Raw genomic sequence first — 25,878 nt, 5'->3', positions numbered from 1 at the left:
CTCATTGCACCTCTAGGCCTTGTGTTTTGATACGCACAAGGCGGTCCTACTGGATGGCGACAACGATGGCAAATTCTCTCCTAGCAGCGTTCCGAGACGCACATTCTTTTTTTCTCCCTTCTTACCCTCTGACGGCCTAGCGTTTCAAGATGCCCGTCATCTTTGAAGTGCCCCTTGGTAGCCCCCACCCGCTTTGGGGCTTGTCCTCTTGCCGAATGATAAGAACTATCACTCTCTCTGCTCATGCCTTGGTAAGGCAATGGACAATGGCAAGCACAATATGCTGCAGATAGAACAAGCTCACCTTTCAAGCCATGGTCAGCTGTGCCCAAATGTGAAATGTAAGAGCCAAAATATGTGCGAGGTACTCTACAGATGTCACAATACTCAAAAGGAGGTTCATGGATGCATCCACAAGCTTATATGTCGGCCAAAGGATGTAAACAAGGCTCCCTTGCTGGAAACAGCATGCTTGAAGGTACTCTACAGCCAAAACGGTGGGCCTGAAAGTTCCAGAAAGCGAAGTCTTGTCTGTTCCCAGCTTCATCAATTTCAACTAGCAAGGTGTTTATTAAATTCATTTGATCCTGCATATACTTTCAGGAAGCAAACTAATAATCATTTAATATGTAAGTAGTCCCTCACCAATGTAAGACTATTGAGGAAAGTGACTGGGTCATTGATTTGATAATTTGGAAAGCGCTCAACGTCGAGGAGGTTTTCCACGTAGAAAGGAGCTACAAAAACAGACTCTGCAAAGGAAAGTTGAAAAGCCCAATTAGAACTTGTGAGCAGGGCGAACAAAATATCTTCATCATGCTCACCCCAAGAAAGCTACCTGAAAGCTCAGGATACACCAAAGGAGCCTTTGGAACATGAATATACAGTGCAAGAGGATCCGACGCTCGAAACTTCACAAATGGCTCTAGTTCTGCTTTTAGGTAATCCAGCAATCGCTCCCGCATTTCTGCACTCCAAATGATTTCAGGGCTTTCGTGTTCCGAATTTAATGTTGATGTGAATGTATCTGCACCCTGATAGATAAGAAACACTTGCACACTTGAGAGGGGGAGATGGCCTTCGTACATCAAATCAAAATTAATTTAAAAGTAAGATACCTCTGACATCAGTTTCAAGACGACTCCCTCTGGTAAGAAAAGTCGGAGTATGCTACCATGCCAAGGAAACTGTTCTTCAGCTTTCAAATAATCTGGTCCGTTGAAAACTGAATCAGGATCCTGGAAACATCCTAACAACTTCTCAAATGAAGATACGAAACACCAAAGCACCTCTCAAACATGATGTAACACACAAGCAAATTGTGCCGAGTGCACCTAACGCAGCACCTGCAATAAGTGGCATTGCCTGATAAACCCCACAATGCAAGCTTTGTCCGAGTCCACCAAGTCACCAGCTAGAAGCTTCCAGAGCAGGATTTCAAAAGCACCCAGCTTGTAAAGACGATTCATGGCAGCCACGTTCACCCTCACAACGTATGCTAGTATGTCCAAAATCCTGTGAAAATATGGCACAAAATGATAAGGGAGACTAATCATCAACCAGGAAAGCACTTCACTTATCAAGTCTTAGGTAGCTTGATGGAAACATGCTATAGGAGTGCCACAAATTAAAATAAAGATTATTGCAACAAACATCTCATGATAATAATGGGAGACCTGATTCACGCTTCCTTTAAAGTATTTCTCGGGCAAAGGCACTCTTTCTTAAATTTTTTGGTGAGCAGTCTAGTGGTGGCCATAGTCATCACTTTCAAAAAAGTGTCACAGAAATCTCAACACACCAGTTCTTCAGTTGCATCCATAGGTAGGGCTTGCTATTAAGATAATGCTTCACTATAGAACGGTTCAGACTTTCAAGCACATTCTTAAGATAATTCAGCGAAGCGCACAATGGGAACCCATAGACAAAATTGAAAGAATATCATGTCAAAGCACATACATTCCACAATGTGCTGGTGTGAATTAAGACTTGGATGGAAAACCTATACCCATCCATGGAACACCCTCTCCCAATATAGTGGGAACTTATATTGCACCCTGACACCGCAATATCTTATACTACCTCTGGATTTAGAATGGACTGATCTAGATCTTAGCTATTCTTGAACACTACAAGAGCAAGATGCCAAGCATCTGCCATTCGGGGATACATCATTTCATGAGAGGAATAGGCTGACAGATTTTCAATGACACCTTGTATACTTTGGATTATGGGTGTGATTTTAGATAGGCAGTTATTAGCCTTCGGCTTTAGGCTTTTTAATTCCCTTAATTGAGAAATACATTTTCATTTTATGTACTAATTTGGTCTCATAGGCCTGTTAGAGGTATTACCGTAGTTTATCTATAAGGCCAACATACATGGATCTATTGCAGAGCATGCTTTGAGCAAAGATGCCTGATACGAGATCAGTGGTCAGGGCCGGGTTCAGATATGATAAAGTATTTACGAATTAATTGAATAGTGACGAGGAGAGTGCACCAGAGCCCTTGGAGCAAGGTCAAGTATAGTAAGCATTCGTTTGTGTAAAACGAGGATGGCTGCTTTTGTCACAATCTGCTGACGTGTGAAGCCATTGAAGAATAGAGCCAACCTGCAGATCCCAGCAGAGGAGCCTAAACCCTAGAAGAAGCAGCAGAAGAAGTTTTACCAACTTGCGGGACCCATCCGCTGGGGCCCACAGAGTTGCAAGATTTCCAGGGATGATATGTCCCCAATGTCAAAAGCCAAAATGTAACAATTGCCTATGCAAAATCTTGAACAATGGATCTGCATCATGCCGGTGAAACATACAAAGATAGCGACGGTGCCATAAAGACCATAGCGACCAAAATCTGACCCATGCGAAGAAGATGGCAAATTGCTCGAGGGAAATCGGAAGAATGTCAAAAGGCCAGAATCGTTTGTGGAAAATTGCTGAGGGAAATCGAAGGTGCTTAGAAGCAGAAACGCGGCAAAGGAAAGCCCCGGTGCAGCGACACTCCCAAACCAGATGCTTAAGAGTCTCATCAACAGCAGAGCAACCAACGCAACGAGAGGAGCTAATGTGACGCACCGCAAGGAGAGTTCCAACTAAAAGAACTCCTAGTAAACAACGCCAAAGAAACAAACGCTCCTTAAGAGGCAAGTGAGACTTCCAGATTGCAGTAAGAGCCTGTCTCCACCATTGATCAGATTTGTGTAAATCCCAGAGCGCATTACAGTGATCAGCTAGCCAAGAGTCCTGCATGAGAGAAGCATAGATGTGGCAGGTAAAAATCGCATCCAAAGAAGTGTCCCATAAATTGCAATCCTGCATACAGCATCCACTGGACCAATGGCCGAATGGGGAGGAAAACATCCAGCATATGCTGAAGCAGGCTCCAAATCGGACGATAATGCAAGCCCAACCCAAAGCGTGCTGCCACTTGAGAAAATTCCCAAATAAATCCACCTCATCATCCTCCACCGTGCATATGCCACGACCAGAGAGGAAGTAGGCTTGACGAGGCGACCAATCAACCAGGGTAAAAGGGAACACCCTGCTCTAGTGAATGCTTTCCAAACGCAACGAATTGCCATTTGCTTGTTGCCTGCCATGCCAAGAGATATGATCCGTAACAACTTTCCAAGCGAAGAGCAAGGCAGAGGTGATCGAGCAACGAGGAAATTATATTACCGACCATCTTGCCAAACAAAGTCTCCCAAAGGGAAGTCTGCCAATGACCAAAAGCAGGATGGTAGCACGCCGACATAGATCAGCAACCATAAATGTCCATGGTTGAGAATGCAGTGCAAGAGTAGGCAATAATATAGCCTTCCTTGCCAATGCATGGCAAAAAAGGTCCAAAATATTCAGCCCCCCAAGACGCTTTGGAGTGCAAAGTTTCTCCATTGCTAACAAACGGAGGCCTTCCTTATGAGAACTCGTGCGCCACAAGTGAGATACAATACTAGACATGATACAATACTAGACATAAGCAATAAGAGGCAAGAACGAGGCCAGTGCAACAACGGCAAGTAAAATTGAACATATACCATCATGATACTTTGCACAATACGGAGTCGAACATGCAGTGGCCATGTAGACAGTTTCCAATAGTGCGATTTGACATTCAATCGTTGCATGACCTAATCGATTTACTACGTATTAGTAACATGCCAGCCGATAGGATATCCTAAGTGCCTGACCACCACATGCGAATCGAGAATCTCGCCATGCCACAAAGGATGATGCTAGTCACAAGCAGCAAGAGGCAAGAGTTTAGATTTCCAGAAGTTAACCGTAAGGCCTGCTGCCAAGCCAAATGTATACAATGCCTGCATAATCTCACACACATCATCCTAGTTATTACAAGGCATGAACAACGAATCATCAGCATAGTCCTGACCTGCGAAGTCTTTTCCATTGGATAACTTCAGCCCACCGAGCGAAGTCAAGTGATCCAAATGCAATAACAAAGGATGAGTGGCAATGGCATACAACAAGGCGCTAAGTGGGCAACCCTGTTTGACAGAGCATCCAAGAGGCCAAGGTCCTGTCAGCTCTCCATCAAGGAGGCCTGAAGATGTACTGCGAGCATATAAGAAGTATACAACATTGACCACCAAAGCCAAGGGCCCGCATTGTAGCGGCAATGAAATCCCATTGAACCGTATCAAAAGCCTTTCAATGTCTACCTGCATTACGAGGACATCCTGTTGTGTATACTTGGCATATTCCATTCCAATTAACACATTAGCCAGATTATCCAAAATCTGGCGACGAGGAATGAAGCCATACTGTGCGGAATGGATACTAGCCATGAGAGGTTCCTTGATACGATTCACAATGATTTTAGCCAAGATTTTATATATAACCGGCATAAGAGAAATCGGCCGCCAATGTGAGAACTGCTCCAAAGCGCTTGTTTAGGCAACAACTTCAACAAACCTTCTTTCCAAGACATTGGCAAATCCTGCTTTGCCCACGCAATGTTCATCTTGTAAAGCAAAGGTTCTTTCAGAGATTCCCACAAAGAGAGAAAAAATTCCACAATGAGCCATTCCCAACCAGGCGAACGCCATCTTTTGAGAGCAAGCAATGCTGAGTGCAATTCATTCTCTGTAAAATCCGCCTCCATGGCCAAAGCATCCTGAGGCAGGACAATTGAATGCACTGTAGACAACAAAAGTTGGCGAGCATGAATAACTTCAGTGGATGCCGCGGGGGGAGCGGCAAAAACAGTCCTAAAATGGGACACCATGGCATCCACAAGCTCCCCCTTTGAGGGTCCAAGCTTGTGGTCGGAACATAACCCGCTTGATAGTTTGAGAGGCCCTTGAATGATGCAAGTGCTTAGAAAACTGCTTTGAGGCACATCCCTTGTCCACAAACGCTCTATGTCGAGCACGAGTCTGCCATTTATCCAATTTTCTTTTATCATTATGCTGCAAATACACTCGGGCCCGACAAAGAGCCGTGGATTCACTTTCCGGCAACAAATGTGTGTCAGCTAAGAGTTGGAGTTGTTGATACACATGCTTGGCGTCCTCAACATCACCACATAATTGAAACATGAAATGCTTGCCATAGTCCTAAATTACACTCTGCACACGCACAACAAAGCGAACCCAGGCAACATCAAGATCAAGATACATTTAGGCAACCAAAGGGGGAATTCCATCATAGATCATCTCACGAAATGCTTCGTGCGAAAGATATGCATTGTTGATGGCAACAGACGTTTCTTAACAAGAGGCTGATCATAACGTAGTTGCCTAAAAGCAGCAGCATCACAACAACAGAATGATTAGATAAAAGCAGAGAATGGTCTATGCTCGTTTCGCATACAAACTCATCAAATTGTTGCATGCCAAGGACATACCACCGATCTGATCTTGCACGATATGCAGAAAAAGCATTATGTTGAAATGTATACCCCAAAACATTATGATGCAAGAGGGTCCACAAGTCCAACATCCGAGTACATGTAACGAGTTCTGTGCAGGCCTGCAGTTCTATGCTTAGCATGTGCGAATGTCCTATGGTGTTATGAGATGAAGAAGGCGCATTGTTAAAATCACCACAAAGCAGCGCATTGGAAAGCCATGGATAAAAACCAGCATATGCTATCGAGTATCCCGTAAAGTACGAGCATTGCCCGGCATATTCATGTTGATTATGCTCTTGCAAAACCACAATGTCTACCTTACATGTATGTGCATAGTGCCAGGTTAATCTCCACTTATCAGGGTTACATAACCCACGCACATTATATGAAATGCATTTAACACAACTATGCATTCAAGAGATATGTACAGAGGCAAAGTAAGGAAGGGAATAAGTTGACGTGCCCATAAGCACATCAACATGAGCAGTCCATGACTCAACCACTGTGTTCTGCATGCCTGTCTCACAGGCAACAAAGCTTGCAAGTGCTTGAGAAGTCCCATGAACCACTACATCCCTGTAAGAGTGCGATTATCATTACAAGGAAGAGGTTTTTGCCCCGCAGATTTTACTTCGGGAGGTACATAGTTACACGAAAAAAGCTGTGAACGCATCTTAACAATCTTCTTGGGGGTTACCCAAGGAGATCCTTCCGCTGAGTCCACATTTTTTCCTTGTTTTTGGTTACGGGAGTAGATACCGACTTTCCTTTACCCGAAGGATTTGGGGAAGCAGCAGCTTTAACCTTGCCTTTATCCACAGGTAAGGCATCAGGCAATGCAGAAGCTACAACAGCAGCAGATCTGGGATTAGGGACTTCTCTCTCATTAGAAACCGGTTGCAAAATAGCCTCAGAATATTCAAATTGCATGTGCCCAAATTTCCCACAACAAAAACATGAATTTGCAAATTTCCCCCATCTGAGCTTGAAAGGGCGTTTCCCAATGAGTGGGTCCCCCGGATTGACAATAATACCCTCAGGGGTGGGAACATCCGTGTCCCAAAGCACACAGATGCGATTTGTATTGGCATCGAGTTTGGAAGGACAAATCACTTTTCCCAAATGAGAAGTGAGCATAGGAAGAAAGTGGCGCCAAGTGCGTGGAAAATCAAGGATTTCCACCCATACCAGGCACTTATGACACATTAGGCTTTGATAGTCCTTGGTAAGTGCCCACGGCAATACATGTGTCATCTGAGCACCAAAAAATAGAGGAGACAACTCAAGCAACATGTTACGGGCATCAATGTTTGCTACCAAAACTTCATAGAATCCTCTGGCACCAAAGTAAATATTTCGAACCGCATGGCGTTTAAGAAGGAAGTCTACCCACTAACCCATGTCTTGTGCAGTGAGCATTTTGCCCGGGAAGAACAGAATAACTGCATTCAAAGCATATTGTGCCACTGGGTCCATCAATGCTTAAACAAGAATGAGCACTTCAATAGCGGGCTCCTGCTCCTCCCAAGCATTCCGTGCACCTTCAAAGTCCTTGTCACAAGCCGGGCACCACGTGCCAATAGAAAAGAACAGACTTAACAGACTTTGAGCACTTCAATAACAACTGAACTGAAAGAGAGAGACGACACGCGACACGGAGTGGCGGAATTCCACCCCAGAGAGTATGGGCCCCAAACCTTGGCGCCCCTTTCGGTATTTCTTTATATTGCATCAACACAGTACAAGCCGGTACTCCAGACTCTGCACCTTCTCCAGGAAGCATGCTAGAGAATGAGCCCTTAGCACATATTTAAAGGCCGTTGGCCCCAAACGCAGTTTACATTGAAAAGCCTTCAAACTCAAAAGCATCTAGTGCAAAAGCAATGCCAAAAAGCTGCCAGCGTAAATTACGGAATTTCCGTACAACAATCAACGCAAAACGCGGAAATCCGTACAACCTGCCACGTCATCATGTTAACGCAATTTTCGGAATTTTCGTACAGCTGCCACGTCATCAACTGCTACGTACTTCTTTGTATGTAGGTCCTGCTTTATTTTAATCCTTTATGTAACTTGGGGCCCCATCGGACAGGGTCCCCATAAGTTGGTAGGACTTCTTCTTCTGTTACTTGTTCTTCTTAGGGTTTAGGCCCCTCGGCCGACATCAGCAAGTTGACTCCCTTCCTCAGGGCTTTGACACATCAGCAGTTTGTGACATCTCCCCTTCTTGAAAGGGAGTAATCGTCTGCGATTACAGCATATCTGCAAAACAACTCAAGTTAGCTCAAAAATTTCCGAGAGTCATTCCGAGGGACAATCAATTTGCTCCTTTTGTTAAGGAGTTAGGTTCTCCTTTCGGCTCTTTTGATCAAGGAGTTAGCTGTCACAAACTACTGACGTGTCAAAGCCTAAAGAATGGGGCCAACTTACATGTGCTGACCGAGAGGCCTAAACCCTAAGAAGAACAAGTAGCAGAAGAAGACGAAGTCCTACCAGCTTATGGGGACCCCGTCCGATGGGGCCCCAATGACATAAAGGGATTAAAATAAAGCAGGACCCGCACACACGCAAAAACTAATGACATGGCAGATTTCCAAAAATTACGCTGACATGATGACGTGGCAAGCTGTACGGATTTTCGTAAATTGCGCTAGCAGCTTTTTGGCTTTGCTTTTGGACCTGAAGCTTTGAGTTTTATAGGCTTTTTACTGTAACTGCTTTTTAGGCAAGGGCCTTTAAATATGAGGCTAGGGCTCATTCTCTGGCATGCTTCCTGGCGAAGGTGCAGAGTCTCGAGTACCGGCTTGTACTGTGTTGATGCAATATAAAGAAATACCGAAAGGGGCGCCAAGGTTTGGGGCCAATACTCTCTGGGGTGGAGTTCCGCCACTCTGTGTCGTGTGTCGTCTCTCTCTCTTTCAGTTCAGTTGTTAATGAAGTGCTAAAAGTCTGTTCAGTCTGTTCTTTTTCTATTGGCACGTGGTGCCCCCGTCTTGTGACGTTAGCTTCTCCTTTCGGCTCTTTTGATCAAGGAGTTAGCTTCTCCTTTCGTCCAGATTGGAACTATTGATATGCTGGCATTGTAAAATTCGCCATCACACCCAGACCGCATTGATCTTCCACGGGTGTCTTGATGCACTAAAATTACATACCTAGGCAATCTCATCCAGTTAGGAATATTCAATAGTTGGAACATCACAATGCAACACAAATGCTTATATATGCATGTTACAAGACACAACGAACAGCGCCGTTGAGCACTCCCCGAAGACAAACGGTCTGCGGTATGAAGCTACTCAACCACTACCTCGTCACTCCCCCCGCAAGTAACTTAAAAAAGGTCCGGGCCATGAGCTCAGAGGACTGTACAACCAATCCCCAGAAGACCGCAATCTGCGTCGAATGGAGGTTCAAGCATACAACCAAACGCTCCCCAGGCATCGGCCTGCGTCGTTCGGAGGTTTTCTAGCATACAACACAACGCTCCCCAGACATCGGCCTGCGTCGTTCCGAGGTTCAAACAATACCAAAATAGTATTTCTCACTTCTCCACCCATAAGTAAAATCACGAATCATTGAAACCAATATTAAAACCAGAGTCAAATATTTCTAGTCGACACCAAAACAGGTTCTAAACAGATACCATCCATTTCAAACACATTTCAAACAGGATCACCAAACAAGTTCTCAAAACAGAACTCAAACAAAATTCAAACTTTAAAAAAAAGCAATCTCGACATCGGACTGAACCTCCAAGGTTACCAACAAGAGGCACCTGCTTGGAGATGTAAAGAAATTTTAAGTTATAATCTGCTAGGGTTTCCATGGCAAGCATTTCAGGATACCCCACTCTGCCAGAAGTTGCACTCCGAAGGAAGATGTCAGAAACCATATAACTTCGGGTAAAAATTTTCTTGAAAGCTTGCCAAGTGCTTGGAGTATGCTGCTTGGTAGCTATCAACATCTGCATGGCACTGCCTCTGAGAAAAACAGCAGCTCGAAACAAACCTTGGATCCTTCTCTTGTAAGTGATCTTTATGGCTTATGCCCTGTAAGACATGAGCAGTGAAGACGGGAGCGCGCCTGATGCACGATGAAGTAAGGGTGGCAGTGGCTAATAAGTCCGGGGTCAGAGCATGAAGCTAAAATTTCCAGTAAGCTTCGGAAGTGCGATCTTGCTCTGTCTGCTCTTTGGAAGGACCGGTATGCTTTCAAAAAAGCACAAGCCTGATGCTCTGATACCACTGTCACAAGCCGCACACCACGTACCAATAGAAAGGAACAGACTTTTAGCACTTCAATAACAACTGAACTGAAAGAGAGAGACGACACGGAGTGGCGGAATTCCACCCCAGAGAGTATTGGCCCCAAACCTTGGTGCCCCTTTCGGTATTTCTTTATATTGCATCAACACAGTACAAGCCGATACTCCAAACTCTGCACCTTCTCTAGGAAGCATGCCAAAGAATGAGCCCTTAGCACACATTTAAAGGCCCTAGGCCCCAGAAGCAGTTTACACTGAAAAGCCTTCAAACTCAAAAGCATCTGGTGCAAAAGCAATGCCAAAAAGCTACCATCGTAAATCACGGAATTTTCGTACAACAATCAGCAGAAAACGCGGAAATCCGTACAGCCTGCCACGTCATCATGTCAACGCAATTTTCGGAATTTCCGTACAGCTGCCACATCATCAGCTGCTACGTAATTCTTTGTGTGTAGGTCCTACTTTATTTTAATCCTTTATGTCACTTGGGACCCATCGGACGGGGTCCTCATAAGTTGGTAGGACTTCTTCTTCTGTTACTTGTTCTACTTAGGGTTTAGGCCCCTCGGCCAACATCTGCAAGTTGGCTCCCTTCTTCAGGGATTTGACACGTCAACAGTTGTGACAGTCCTCTAACAGATAGGCTCGGATTTCACCCATTTCCGAAGACTCGGCTACCATCTGTTTCCTGCGTTTGTAAAAGCTAATAAAGGGTGCACCAAAATCTGACATACGCTGAGAACCTGGCGATTATGTACTACTAACTACTAAAAACCAAAGAAACCAATTTCTGCACACTGCCCCACAGTACTGTACCAAAAAAACTATGTTGTACACAAGCCTGCTTACTGAAAAAGAACTGCCACTAAGCTGGAGATATCAGCACACACCCTCTGTTGCGCAGATGAACAGCAAACTTCACAGCAAGACTCCAGCCGAGGACGAGAACAGTAGGGTTCACTGCTGAAAGTCTGCTGAAGGTGCTCGAATTGATGACTGCTACACACACCCACACACACACACACGTATACCTTCAGGTTCACAGACACGCAGGGCTCGCCAACAGGCTGCTGCAGCAGGACGTGCTGAGGCTGAACAGGCTGGCGGGAACACACACACACACACCACGATCCACGCTGAATATATGCACACACTAGCACCCTCACGTGCACGCACACATGCTAGCGAGGGCGCAGAGAACTGCTACAGCACGCATGAGGTCCACGTGACAGAGAAGCAGGAATTCGCGATTGTCCCATCCTCTCTCTCCCTCTCTCTATTGGGATAAGATGTGCAATTGGCCAGTTACGCACATCTTTTCACCAGCTGCGGATTGAGACTGGGAGATACAGCGGAGTACCACCAGAGGCGAGGAGTTGCCCTTTGTGTGACATGGAGCCTGAGACAAAGTTGCACTACACATGCCGCTGCCCTGTCTACTACGAGATACGAGGCTGCTTCCATTGCTTGTTCAGAGAGGGTTTTGGACCACTCTCCAGAGTCATGGGATACGAGGATCAAAGATGCTTGGGTTTGTTCTTGCTCGAGCTGCGCAGACACAGAGATAGCCTGATGAGTGGAGAGGCTAGCCAGTCTTAGAGACGGATCACAGATTTCTTTAGAGCAGACACTGGATAGCCGTAGGAGCTACTACCACAGCAGAGCTCACTTTCATCTCACACCAGAGGCACACTGATCGATCGAGCGAGTGAGCTCGGGAAATCTAGGCACCCACGACTGCGGAGGACTACACAGCATCAACAGAGGCTTCATCAAAAGATTCGAAGCACTCTGGCCAGGCATGCACGACGCCCGGTCAGACTGCTGACCATGGAGGAGATTGATGAGATCCGCCTGTGCCCGATGCTAGATCTCCTGTGATTTAGCTATCCCGGCAAGCTGCCCCTTTTGCTTAGTTCACATCGACCAGTCTAGGATCCCATAGTATTTTTTCTTTTGTTTTGTAATGTTGCTAGTTAGTTTGTTACTCTGACTTTGTATCAGATCCACCACATTGTAACTTTCTGGTCTCATAGGTCACTTTGGCCTTTTGAAGACGTAACATTTCAATTCATTTCTCTCTTTTATTTTGTCATTTTGTCATTCTGTCATTTTGTCATCTTGTTACTCTTACTTTGTATCGAATCCACCACATTGTAACTTTCTGGTCTCATAGGTCACTTCGGCCTTTTGAAGACATTAATAGAACATTTCATTTCATTTCTCTCTCTCTCTCTCTCTCTCTCTCTCTCTCTCTCTCTCTCTCTCTCTCTCTCTCTCTCTCTCTCTCTCTCTCTCTCTCTCTCTCTCTCTCCCCGACCCCCTAGAGAATGCCATTCAAAAATGTAAAGAAGAAATGACGGAGACCATTACCTAAATGAACCGCAGTCTCTGGGGCACAATAAACATACTCGAAGGACGTGTGCTGATCCAAGAGGGCAAAATAAGCACGTTGGAAGACCGAGTGACGACCCAAGAGGAAGAGATCGCGTCACTCAAGAAAGAACTCGCCGAAGCCCGATCAAGAAACACACTGGAAGAGGGCGAACTGCAACCCTCGGTAATCGAAGAAATCAACACGATCAAGGAACAAGTACGGGCCATCAAAGAGGGAGAAGAACAGCACAAAGAAACGACAACTTCTTGGGTGGATGTTCTTACCAAAACCCAACAGAAGGCGGACAAAGCCGAGAAATGGATCAAGGTGGCCAAGAAAGGAAAAGACAAGGAGATAACACCCATGTCCACACCAAACATCATTAACCAGACACTAGAGGAGGAGCAGAGGAGAAGGGTGCACGCTTTACATGTGAGAATTTGCGGTCTTAAAGACAAAGGCAATGTGGACGAAGAAGTAAAAGAACTCACAGCCTTGATGGGGATTCATGAGCCGACACACACAAGGGCATGGAGAGTGGGCAACATAAAGAAAAACGGAGGCAGTGGAGAAACCTCAAAAGAAAGAGCACTCATCCTCCGTTTTCCCTCCATGGAGGCAAAGAAGTCATTCTTGAAGAAAAGACCAACTCTTAAAGAGACTGGCATCTTTCTCGGGGATGATCTCACCCTCTCGCAGATCGCTCGTATGCAGGAAGTAATGCCGGAGATTAGAGCGGCAAGGGGCAAAGGCAAGATCGCTTTTTACCGAGACGGAAAAGTGGTAATACTTGAGCGACGCTCCACATGACGGTGCGAGTCTTATGGGACCACACTCAAAGTAGCTGCCTGGAACTGCAATGGATCTATGCGTCTTGATGTGGGTGCTTTTGAGGACAGCTTTACTGGAAGAGACATCATCTTCTACTCTGAGACACACCAGGCCTCTGGGCAATCCATGCCTCACATCAGTGGATACAGGTGGGAGACAGCCTACAGACAGGAGACACGCTCAGAGCACACAGGGGGGGGCTCGCGAGGAGTGGCAGTGTTATTTAGAGAGGATCTGCAACCACTGATACATATAGCCCGTAGGGACGAGCAACAGGTTAGGTACATGTGGGTGAGACTGAAAGCAGAGACAGGCAAATACCTCTATCTAGCTATTTGTTACTTCCCCCCGAGTACATCAGTTTATGCACCACCCAGAGGACAGTCCCCTTTCTCTATTTTGGATGATGACATATGGGAGTTCTCTAGGGACGGTGACATTATCATCCTCGGGGACTTCAATGCTAGGACTGCCCATCACCAAGCAATGTTTTATGATACTTCAGAGGAGATGCTAAGAGAGATAGATGTGGCAGAAACAGGCCTTTCCAGACTATCACACGATATGGAATATACTGAGTATGGGCGACACCTGATAGACATGGGCATCGCACATGGATTGGCCATCTTGAACGGCCTACAGAGATTTCCTGCTGTGCGGGAGGTTTTACATGCTTCCCACACAGACATGGAGCCAGCACGGTGGACTATGTCATGGCACAACCGAACCTCATCTCTAGTATCCAGGATCTCACACTTGGGCCCAGACCGGTCGGGGTGGCAGTGGATCATGCTCCGGTGTCAATGACCATCTCCTTCCAGTTCAGTGTAACACACAGGCCACGAGTAGCAGCCCCTACTCGCTACACATTCACAAGGGAGACGGACTCTGTATACAAGGACGGAATCTACAGACGCCTATGCACTGAAGACCCGGGGCGACCTCTGGAGGAGCTAACTACTATACTGACACAGACATTACATGAGGCAGCAGCAGAAGCATACCCACACAGCCAGCCTGAGCAGAGTCACCGATATGGGAGCATGCCTCAGAACTGTAACAAACTGCTGACGTGTCGAAGCCTAAAGAATGGAGCCAACTTACACATGCCGACCGAGGGGCCTAAACCCTAAGAAGAACAAGCAACAAAAGAAGTGTCACAGAGTGATGACGTGGTTGCCCGAGAGTAGAAACCCTAACCCTAATTTCTGCCAAAAACCCTAATTGCTGAAACCCTAATTCTGGAAACCCTAAACCTTAAACCTGCAAACCCTAATTTCTGCCAGAAACCCTAATTCTGAAAACCCTAACCCTAAAACCTGCAAACCCTAATTTCTGCCAGAAACCCTAACCCTACGGCAGTAGACAAATTGCGAAAATTGCACTGGCTGATGACGTGGCAGGCTGTACGGATCTCCGTAAATTGCGCTGGCAGCTTTTGGCATTGCTTTTTGGCCATAAGCTTTTGAGTTTGAAAACTTTTCATGTAAACTGCTTTTTGGACGAGAAGCTTTTGATTTTGAAAGCTTTTCATGTAAACTGCTTTTTAGGCCAAGGGCCTTTAAATATGAGGCTAGGGCTCATTCTTTGGCATGCTTCCTGGAGAAGGTGCAGAGTCTGGAGTACCGGCTTGTACTTTGATGATGCAATATAAAGAAATACCGAAAGGGGCACCAAGGTTTGGGGCCAATACTCTCTGGGGTGGAATTCCGCCACTCCGTGTCGCGTGTCGTCTCTCTCTTTCAGTTCAATTGTTATTGAAGTGCTAAAAGTTTGTTCAGTCTGCTCTTTTCTATTGGCACGTGGTGCCCGCCTTGTGACAAGAACAGCTGGTACGATGAGGAGTGCCGCCAGACTAGAGCCAACCTTCAGAGGGAGGTGCTGCTGGGGGACATCACTCACAGACAGTCACAGATGAACTTCCGACGCCTGGTGCGGCAAAAGAAGAGGGCTTTTTTGGCTCGACTCGAGCAGGATCTATATCAGTTATTCTTGAGTCGGGACTCGCACGAGGCGTGGCGGCTCTTTCATGAGCAGTCCCCCCCCCCCCCCCCCCCCCCCCCCCCGCTATTTCCTCCACAAAGACATGGGGTCAGTACGCATCATCTCTGTACACAGTACCTAGACAGCCGCCCCTCCCCAACCCCCCTGATCCATGCCCACACACATGTGTCTTTTTCACCGCTGAGAAGGTGAAAAAAGCTATTGACAAGATGAAGACTGGGAGAGCATATGATCATGAGGGCCTAGTCGCTTAGCATTTCATCCATGCCAAACACTTACTAGCACAGCTTCTAGCAGTTATGTTTAACCGTGCCATGTGTGAGGGCCTACCGGACACTTGGAGCCTATCTACGATCGTACCTATCTTCAAATCAAGAGACCCCATGGAGCCTGGGAACTATCGCACTATTATGATTGGGCACACACTGGCAAGATTGTATGCATCCATTCTTGAGCAACAGCTGAGTAGATGGGCAGAGAGGGAAGGATTGCGGGCAACTGGGCAGGCAGGGTTCAGGAGAGGCTTCTCTACTCTTGACCACATCTTGACACTCAGGGCCATCATCGAGGAAGGCAGATCCCATAGGAGACGAATCTACTGTAGCTTTGTGGACTTCCGCAAAGCTTTTGAAACAGTACCCAGAGCTAGATTGATGCGCAGATTATAGGAAATGGGAGTACCCACAGAGCTCATTTGGGGGATCATGGCATTATACAAATCAGTGGTAGGGCATGTACGTACCCCGGAGGGACTCTCAATACCGGTTCACTCCACTATTGGGGTGAAGCAGGGTTGCCCGCTCTCTCCTACTCTTTTCTGTATGTATGTGGATGAGGTTTCTGACTACATTGACAGGGACGGGGATAAAGGTGCACAATTGGCAGGGACATGGATTCCACTTTTGTTATATGCGGACGATATTGTGTTGATCTCCGAATCCCCAGAGGGAATGCAACGCCAATTGGATGCTTTGCATACGTTTGCCCACGAAAGTGGTTTGTCTGTCAACCTTGGTAAAACCAAGGTTATGGTGTTTAATACCACTCCACAGTGGATCAGGAGATCAGCACCTACATTCACATACGGCCAGGAAACTGTGGAGTACACAGACGCTTACACTTACCTTGGAGTGGTTTTCACTGGACCCACATTCTCACTCATAAGAGCAGCAGAGACCAGACTGACTAGAGCCCACGCAGCATTGGGAAGATTAGAGAGGATGTGTTCGCAGGTTCAGTTTCAGGAACCCCAGACGAAGCTCTGGCTTTTTGACACCTTGGTGGCCTCAGCATTGCTCTATGGGGCTGAGATATGGGGACCTTCATTGGATCACCAAGGGAGGCCGGGTCGCACAAACGGATGGGGGAACATGGAGAAACCTCTCGTCTCTATGATCTCGCGGCTCATTAGAGCCAAGGCATCAGTACCACGGGCCATTATCCGAGCAAAGCTGGCGGCCCCCCCACTAGTGGTAGAGGCGCTCACCAGATCAGTCTCCTTCATAAACCGCACATGGGAACTTCCCAGAGACAAATATGCTCGCATAGCACTTGAGTCCTCTCGACAGTTAGCCATACAAGGAGATACAACATGCTGGTATGGGGAGATGACATCATGGTTTCAGGCGCATGGGTTCAGCATAGACAGGCTGCCACCATTCCAGTACTCATTGGATGCACCATCTCTCATTCTTACACGGTCGGAGATCACCAAGCTCATCCGCCAAGACTTGACCCAACTAGACACCAGGAGGACATGGATACAACCAGCACAAGAACTGGGCACGAAGATGGCTTTCTACAGAGACCACCTTCTCCAGCTTACAGAAGATGGTTTTGTGAAGAGACCCAGATACATGGATACCCAGCTGTCTCATTGGCCAGTTACGCACATCATCTCACCATCTGCAGATTGAAACCGGGAGATACAACGGAGTACCAACAGAGGCCAGGACATGCCCCTTGTGTGACATGGAACCTGAGACAGAGCTGCATTATACATGCCGCTGCCCCGTCTACTACGAGATACGAGGCCGCTTCCATTGCTTGTTCAAAGAGGGTTTTGGACCACTCTCAAGAGTAATGGGATACAAAGATCAAAGATGCCTGGGTTTGTTCTTGCTCGAGCTGCGCAGACACAGAGAGAGCCTGATGAATGGCGAGGCTAACCAGTCTCAAAGACGGATTACAGACTTCTTCAGAGCAGACACAGGACAGCCGCAAGAGCCACTCCCATAGCAGGGCTCCCCCCCGTCTCAAACCAGAGGCACACTGATTGACCGAGCGATTGAACTGGGGAAATCCAGGCGCCCACGACTGCGCAAGACTACATAGCATCGACGGAGGCTACGTCAAAAGATTCAGAGCACGCTGGCTAGGCATGCACGACGCCCGGTCAGACTACTAACCATGGAGGAAATTGATGAGATTCGCCAACGACCGATGCTAGATCTTTTGTAATTTGGCTATCCCAACTAGCCCCCCATTTTTGCTTAGTTTTCGGCTTAGCTCACATCGACCAATCTAGAGTCCCATAATATATATCTTTGTTTTGTACTGTTGATTAGGTTATTTTGTTACTCTGACTTTGTATCAGATCCACCACCTTGTAACTTTCTGGTGGTCTCATAGGTCACTATGGCCTTTTGAAGACGTTAATATAACATTTCATTTCTCTCTCTCTCTCTCTCTCTCTCTCTCTCTCTCTCTCTCTCTCTCTCTCTCTCTCTCTCTCTCTCTCTCTCTCTCTCTCTCTCTCTCTCACGTGCTGCGATGCCTTGACCCCTCTGCTCTCGCGCTGCGCGCAGATGGTCCCTCTCGTGCTGCCCTCCCCTCGCGCTGCTCCCCTGGTCGTGATGCCACAGCTGTGACCTGCTGCCTACTGCCGTGACCTGCTGCTGCCCGCCCCATTGCTGGCTGCTGCTCCCACACCAGGCGGGCTCCCCCCACACCCGGGTGCCCACTGCCGTGACGTGCCACTGTCCCATTGCTGGCCGCTGCTCCCGCACCAGGCGGGCTCCCCCCACACCCGGCTGCCCCACGCGTAGCAAGTCTAGCTGTTCTACGCGTAGCAAGTCCAGCAGCCGGCACCCCCCTTCTTCTACGCGTAGGAAGTCAATATCTCCTACGTTCAAGTTTATTTCATTTTAAGCCTTAAGATAAATTTTAAGTTTAAGAGATTTTAAGCCTTAAGACCATTCTCTTTGCGTTCAAGTTTAAAGAGATTTTTAAGCCTTAAGGTAAACTGGTTAAGTTTGCCATATTCCCCCCGCCCCCCCTCCCCCCCCCCCTCTCTCTCTCTCTCTCTCTCTCTTTCTCTCTCTCTCTCTCTCTCTCTCTCTCTCTCTCTCTCTCTCTCTGTGTGGATAGAGCCGATACAGGAGTTGGGCACAAAGACAGCTTTCTATAGAGAGCATTTTCTCCACCTCACGGAGGATGGGTTTGTGATTCGACCTAGCTATATGGATAGGCATCTTTCTCATGGTATCCGATGTGCCATTGGCCAGATACGCACGTCCTCACATCAGCTCGAGATTGAGACTGGCAGATTCAGAGGGGCACCAGCAGATAGCAGGATATGCCGCTTATGCCATCTAGAGCCAGAGACAGAGGTACACTACATATGCCATTGCACAGTGTACTATGAGATACGAGGCCGTTTTCATTGTCTATTCAGAGAAGGTTTCGGGCCACTATCTAGGGTCATGAGTTATGAGGATCAGAGATGTCTTGGGCTATATCTACTTGAGCTACACAGGCATAGAGAAACTTTACTGAGGAGAGCTGAAGAGAGACAACCCTAGAGACAGATCACAGATTTCTTTACACTAGATACTGTACACCCAGAAGAACAGACAGAGGAGCAACCAACAATGGAGAGGTCTACCCGCACTACGGGCATTCTAATAGACCGTGCATTGGAGCTAGGGAGATCTAGACGACCCCGATGGAGAAGAGGAGCTACACAGTTTCGAAGGAGGCTACAGCAAAGGATTCGAGCCATACTTTTTCGTCGTCCAAAGTGCAGATGAAGATGGATCTCTATGCAGATAGATTTCTACTTCCCTCCCAAATTGTCTACACATTGTATAGCTCAGTTCACACGATTCACGCCTTTCGCCTTTCACACCTATCCGCTTAGTTTAGGATTCCGCAGTATTTATATCTTGTTATCCCTAGTTTAATTTATTTTGTTAATCTGACTTGATATCAGATACACCGCATTGTAACTTCTTGGTCTCATAGGTCACTTTGGCCTTTTGAAGACGTTAATATAACATTTCATTTCATTTCATTTCTCTCTCTCTCTCTCTCTCTCTCTCTCTCTCTCTCTCTCTCTCTCTCTCTCTCTCTCTCTCTCTCTCTCTCTCTCTCTCTCTCTCTCTCTCTCGTCCGTACTCTATCGCTGCCCCTCCCTTGCCATACCTCCTCGCGCTCCCCCACTCGCCCAGCTACCGCGCCCGCTGCTAGTGTGGGTGCACACGTACGTTTAGTGACTCCTTTGCGGACGACGATCAAGCATGAGGAAGTTGAACGATAAATCCGACCCCCTAGAGGATGCCATTCAAAAGTGCAGAGAGGAAATGACGGAGAGCATTACCAAGATGAACCGCAATCTCTTGGGCACAATAAACATGCTCGAAGGACGCCTGCTGATCCAAGAGAGCAAGATAAGTACGCTGGAAGACCGAGTGACGACTCAAGATTAGGAGATTGCGTCACTCAAGAAAGATCTCGCCGAGGCACCATCAAGAAACACATTGGAAGAGGGCGAACTACAACCCTCAGTGATCGAAGAAATCAACACGATCAAGGAGCAAGTACGGGCCATCAAAGAGGGAGAAGAGCAACACAAAGAAATGACGACTTCTTGGGTGGATGTTCTTACCAAAACTCAACAGAAGGCGGATGAAGCTGAGAAATGGATCAAGGTGGCCAAGAAAGGAAAAGGCAAGGAGATAACGCCCACGTCCACATCCACTATCATTAATCAGACACTAGAGGAGGAGCAAATAAGACGGGTGCGCGCTTTACATGTGAGAATTTGTGGTCTTAAAGACAAAGGCAATGTGGACGAAGAAGTAAAAGAACTCACAGCCTTGATGGAGGTTCATGAGCCGACGCACACAAGGGCATGGAGAGTGGGCAACATAAAGAAAAATGGAAGCAGTGGAGAAACCTCAAAAGAAAGAGCACTCATCCTCCATTTTCTCTCCATGGAAGCGAAGAAGTCCTTCTTGAAGAAAAGACCAACTCTTAAAGAGACTGGAATCTTCCTCGGGGATGATCTCACCCTCTCGCAGATCGCTCATATACAGGAAGTAATGCCGGAGATTAGAGCGGCAAGGGGAAAAGGCAAGATTGCCTTTTACCGAGATGGAAAAGTGGTAATACTAGAGCGACGCTCCACATGACGGTGCGAGACTTATGGGACCACACTCAAAGTGGCTGCCTGGAACTGTAATGGATCTATGCGTCTTGATGTGGGTGCTTTTGAGGATAGCTTTACTGAAAGAGACATCATCTTTTACTCTGAGACACACCAGGCCCCTGGGCAATCCATGCCTCACATCAGCGGATACAGGTGGGAGACAGCTTACAGACAGGAGACACGCTCAAAGCACACAGGGCGGGGCTCAGGGGGAGAGGGCGGGGCTCAGGGGGAGTGGAAGTGTTATTTAGAGACGATCTGCAGCCACTGATACATATAGCCCGCAGGGATGAGCAGGCTAGGTACATGTGGGTGAGATTAAAAGCAGAGACGGGCAGATATCTCTACCTTGCTATTTGCTACTTTCCCCCGAGTACATCAGTTTATGCATCACCCAGAGGACATTCCCCTTTCTCTATTTTGGATGATGACATATGGGAGTTCTCTAGGGATGGTGACATTATCATCCTAGGGGACTTCAATGCTAGGACTGCCCATCACCAGGCAGTGTTTTATGATACTTCAGAGGAGATGCTAATAGAGCTAGATGTTGTAGAGACGGGCCTGTCCAGACTATCACACGATGTGGAATATACTGAGTATGGGCGACACCTGATAGACATGAGCACCGCACATGGATTGGCCATCTTGAACGGCCTACAGAGATTTCCTGCTGCGGGAGGTTTTACATGCTTCCCACACAGACATGGAGCCAGCACAGTGGACTATGTCATGGCATAGCCGAATCTCATCTCTAGTATCCAGGATCTCACAGTTGGGCCCAGATCGGTCGGGGTAGCAGTGAATCATGCTCTGGTGTCGATGACCATCTCCTTCCAGTTCAGTGTAGCACACAGGCCACGGGTACCAGCCTCTACTCGCTACACCTTCACACGGGAAACGAATTCTGTATACATGGACGAGATCTACAACGCCTATGCACTGAGGACCCGAGGCGACCTCTGGAGGAGCTAACTACTATACTGACACAGACATTACATGATGCAGCAGCAGAAGCATACCCATACACCCAACCTGAGCAGAGCCACCGATCAGGGAGCATGCCTCAGAACAGCTGGTATGATGAGGAGTGCCGCCAGACTAGAGCCAGACTTCAAAGCGAGGTGCTTTTGGGAGAAGTCACTCACAGACACTCACAGATTGACTTCCGACGCCTGGTGCGGCGGAAGAAGAGGGCTTTTTTGGCTCGACTCGAGCAGGATCTATATCAGCTATTCTTGAGTCAGGACTCGCATGAGGCGTGAGGCGTCGCTGAGCATTTCATGCATGCCAAATACCTACTAGTAGAGCTTCTAGCAGTTATGTTTAACCGTCCCATGTCTGAGGGCCTACCGGACACTTGGAACCTATCTACGATCGTACCTATCTTCAAGTCAGGAGACCCCATGGAGCCTGGGAATTATCGCACTATCATGATTGAACACACACTCGCACGGTTGTATGCATCCATTCTTGAGCAACAGTTGAGTAGATGGGCAGTAAGGGAAGGAATGCGTGCAACTGGGCAGGCAGGGTTCAGTAGAGGCTTCTCTACTCTTGACCATATCTTGACACTCAGGGCCATCATCGAGGAAGGCAAATCTCATGGGAGACGGATCTATTGTAGCTTTGTGGACTTCCGCAAAGCTTTTGACACAGTACCCAGAGCTAGATTGATGCGCAGATTACAGGAAATGGGAGTACCCACAGAGCTCATTTGGGGGATCATGGCATTGTACAGATCAGTAGTAGGGCATGTACGCACCCCTGAGGGAATTTCTACACCGGTTCACTCCACTATTGGGGTGAAGCGGGGCTGCCCGCTCTCTCCTACTCTTTTCGGTATGTATGTGGATGAGGTTTCTGACTACATTGAGAGTGATGGGGATAGAGGTGCACAGTTGGCAGGGAGATGGATTCCACTTTTGTTATATGCTAATGATATAGTGTTGATCTCCAAATCCCCAGAGGGAATGCAACGTCAATTGGATGCTTTGCATACGTTTGCCCACGAAAGTGGTAGGTAAAACCAAGGTTATGGTGTTTAATACCACTCCACAGTGGATCAGGAGATCAGCACCTACATTCACATACGGCCAAGAGATTGTGGAGTACACAGATGCTTACACTTACCTTGGAGTGGTTTTTAGCGGACCTGCATTCTCACTCAGAAGAGCAACAGAGACCAGACTGACTACAGCCCACGCAGCATTAGGTAGATTGGAGAAGATGTGTTCGCAGGTTCAGTTTCAGGAGCCTCGGACGAAGCTCTAGATCTTTGACACTTTGGTGGCTTCAGCATTGCTCTATGGAGCTGAGATATGGGGACCTTCATTGGATCACCGCGGGAGGCCAGGTCGCACATATGGATGGGGGAACATGGAGAAACCTCTCGTCTCTATGATCTCGTGGCTCATTAGAGCCAAGGCATCAGTACCGTGGGCCATTATCCGAGCAGAGCTAGCGGCCCCCCCACTAGTGGTGGAGGCGCTCAGCAGATCAGTCTTTCATAAACTGCACATGGGAACTTCCTAGAGACAGATATGCTCGCATAGCACTTGAGTCCTCTAGATAGTTAGCCATACAAGGAGATACAACATGCTGGTATGGGGAGATGACATCATGGTTTCAGGCACATGGGTTCAGCATAGACAGGCTGCCACCATTCCAGTACTCATTGGATGCACCATCTCTCACTCTTACACAGTCAGAGATCACCAAGCTCATCCGCCAAGACCTGACCAAACTAGACACCAGGAGGACATGGATACCACCAGCACAGGAATTGGGCACGAAGATGGCTTTCTACAGAGACCACCTTCTCCAGCTTACGGAAGATGGTTTTTGTGACGAGACCCAGATACATGGATACCCACTTGTCTCATGGGATACGAAGTGCTATTGGCCAGTTACGCACATCTTCTCACCAGCTGCGGATTGAGACTGGGAGATACAGCGGAGTACCAGCAGAGGCCAGGACATGCCCCTTGTGTGACATGGAGCCTGAGACAGAGCTGCATTAACATGCCGCTGCCCCGTCTACTACGAGATACGAGGCCGCTTCCATTGCTTGCTCAGAGAGGGTTTTGGACCACTCTCAAGAGTCATGGGATACGAAGATCAGAGATGCCTGTGTTTGTTCTTGCTCGAGCTGCGCAGACACAGAGATAGCCTGATGAATGGCGAGGTTAGCCAATCTCAAAGACGGATCACAGACTTCTTCAGAGCAGACACGGGACAGCCGCAAGAGCCACTCCCACAGCAGAGCTCCCCCTCGTCTCACACCAGAGGCACACTGATCGACTGAGCAATTGAACTGGGGAAATCTAGGCGCCCAGGACTACGGAGGACTACACAGCATCGACGGAGGCTACGTCAGAAGATTCGGAGCACGATTGCCAGGCATGCACGACGCTCGGTCAAACTACTAACCATGGAGGAGATTGATGAGATTCGCCAACGACCGACGCTAAATCTCTTGTGATTCAGCTATCCCAACAAGCCGCCCATTTTTGCTTAGTTTTTGCTTAGTTCACATCGACCAATCTAGGATCCCATAGTATATATCTTTGTTTTGTACTGTTGTTATTTTGTTACTCTGACTTTGTATAAGATCCACCACCTTGTAACTTTCTGGTCTCATAGATCACTATGGCCTTTTGAAGACGTTAATATAACATTTCATCTCTCTCTCTCTCTCTCTCTCTCTCTCTCTCTCTCTCTCTCTCTCTCTCTCTCTCAATCCGCCAGCGGCCGATGCTGGATCTCTTGTGATTTAGCTACCCCAGCTAGCTGCTCTGCCCCGTTCACACCCAGGATTCCATTCCATAGTATATTTGTTTTGTCATTTTGTCACTCTGACTTTGTATCAGATCCACCACATTGTAACTTTTTGGTCTCATAGGTCACTCTGGCCTTTTGAAGACGTTAATATAACATTTCATTTCTCTCTCTCACACACACACACACAAAGGAAGTGCGTGGAAAACTGATGATGTGTCAAGACCATACGGCAGCCCCGTATTTTGCACTGACAATGCTTACGTGACAGTTCTACAGATTCCCGTAAAACGCGCTGACATGCTGACGTGGCCATTGTACAGATTTACGCAAAACGCACTGGCAGCTTTTGGCGCTAGTGCTTTTGGAACCAAGTGCTTTTGAGTTTGAAGCTTTTCATGTAGCTGCTTTTCATAGGCCAAGGGCCTATAAACATGAGCCAAGGGCTCATTCTCTGGCTGGCTCTCGCGCAGAGGTGCAAAGGATGGACTACCGGCATTGTACTGAGTTCAAGCAATATAAAGAAATACCGAAAAGGGCGCCAAGGTTTGGGGCCAGTGCACTCTTGGGGTGGAACTCCGCCACTTCTCGTCTCATGTGTTGTGCAATCTCTATCTCTTTCAATTCAGTTGTTATTTGAAGTGCTTAAAGTTGTTCGATCTGTCCTTTCCTGTTGGCACGTGTTGCCGATCCCTGTAACAGCTTTCCCCTACACTATTTGTATTTTTTTCTTTTGGAGCTTTTGTGGGACACTACCAATAAAAGACAGCCCAAGGTGCCATTAGTTCTCAGTTGTTGATTGTGTGGAAGACTCCAAGAACGTGTGTGCTCTAGCAACTGTAACTTCAACACTTGGTCAATGAATAAAGAAATACTGCCAAGGGCACCAGTTCAGGGGCCACAGTTCAGGGGCCAAAACTCTCTAAAAGGGAACTCCACCTCTTTCAGGTCGTCTAAAGTCTCAAAGTGTTCAAGTTTGAAGGCCTCAGTTATTGTCGATTCTATTTCCGAATTGTTTAAAGTGATATTTCCAACTGTTTAAAGTTTGTTTCAGTGATTCTCCCATTGGCATGTAGCGTGGGCCAGTTATAATCGCATCGGAGCTCAGCTATTTGGGGACCATGCCTTCAACGCACTAGGGGACAGCCACAAACAACTATCATGTCTGATAGAAAGGCACCACATGCCAACAAGAAAGATCAAATGAACCAGAATTTCAAACAACCGGAACGAATCTATAAACACTTCAAATACTTGGTCTGAAAGCGAACTTCAAACTTGAGATGATACACAGTGAGGTGGAGTTTCCATTGGATTT

General features: G+C 47.3%; 1 protein-coding gene across 1 annotated transcript in view; it reads right to left on the bottom strand.

The window, feature by feature from the left end:
* Positions 1–25,878, bottom strand: part of LOC147442428 (uncharacterized) — a 60,756-nt gene that overhangs the window by 14,535 nt on the left and 20,343 nt on the right. Inside the window, exons 24-27 of the mRNA XM_086528597.1 lie at positions 1,347–1,515; positions 1,119–1,238; positions 839–1,034; positions 646–752 (exon numbers count right to left, since the gene is read on the bottom strand). Of these exons, the coding sequence (XP_086384723.1) occupies positions 646–752; positions 839–1,034; positions 1,119–1,238; positions 1,347–1,515 (592 nt within the window). The remainder of the gene's footprint in view (positions 1–645; positions 753–838; positions 1,035–1,118; positions 1,239–1,346; positions 1,516–25,878) is intronic.

Source organism: Adiantum capillus-veneris, chromosome 14, assembly GCF_014529385.1.
Source record: "Adiantum capillus-veneris isolate H3 chromosome 14, ASM1452938v2, whole genome shotgun sequence".
NCBI lineage: Eukaryota > Viridiplantae > Streptophyta > Polypodiopsida > Polypodiales > Pteridaceae > Adiantum > Adiantum capillus-veneris.
This window is presented reverse-complemented; position numbering and strand designations above follow the sequence as displayed.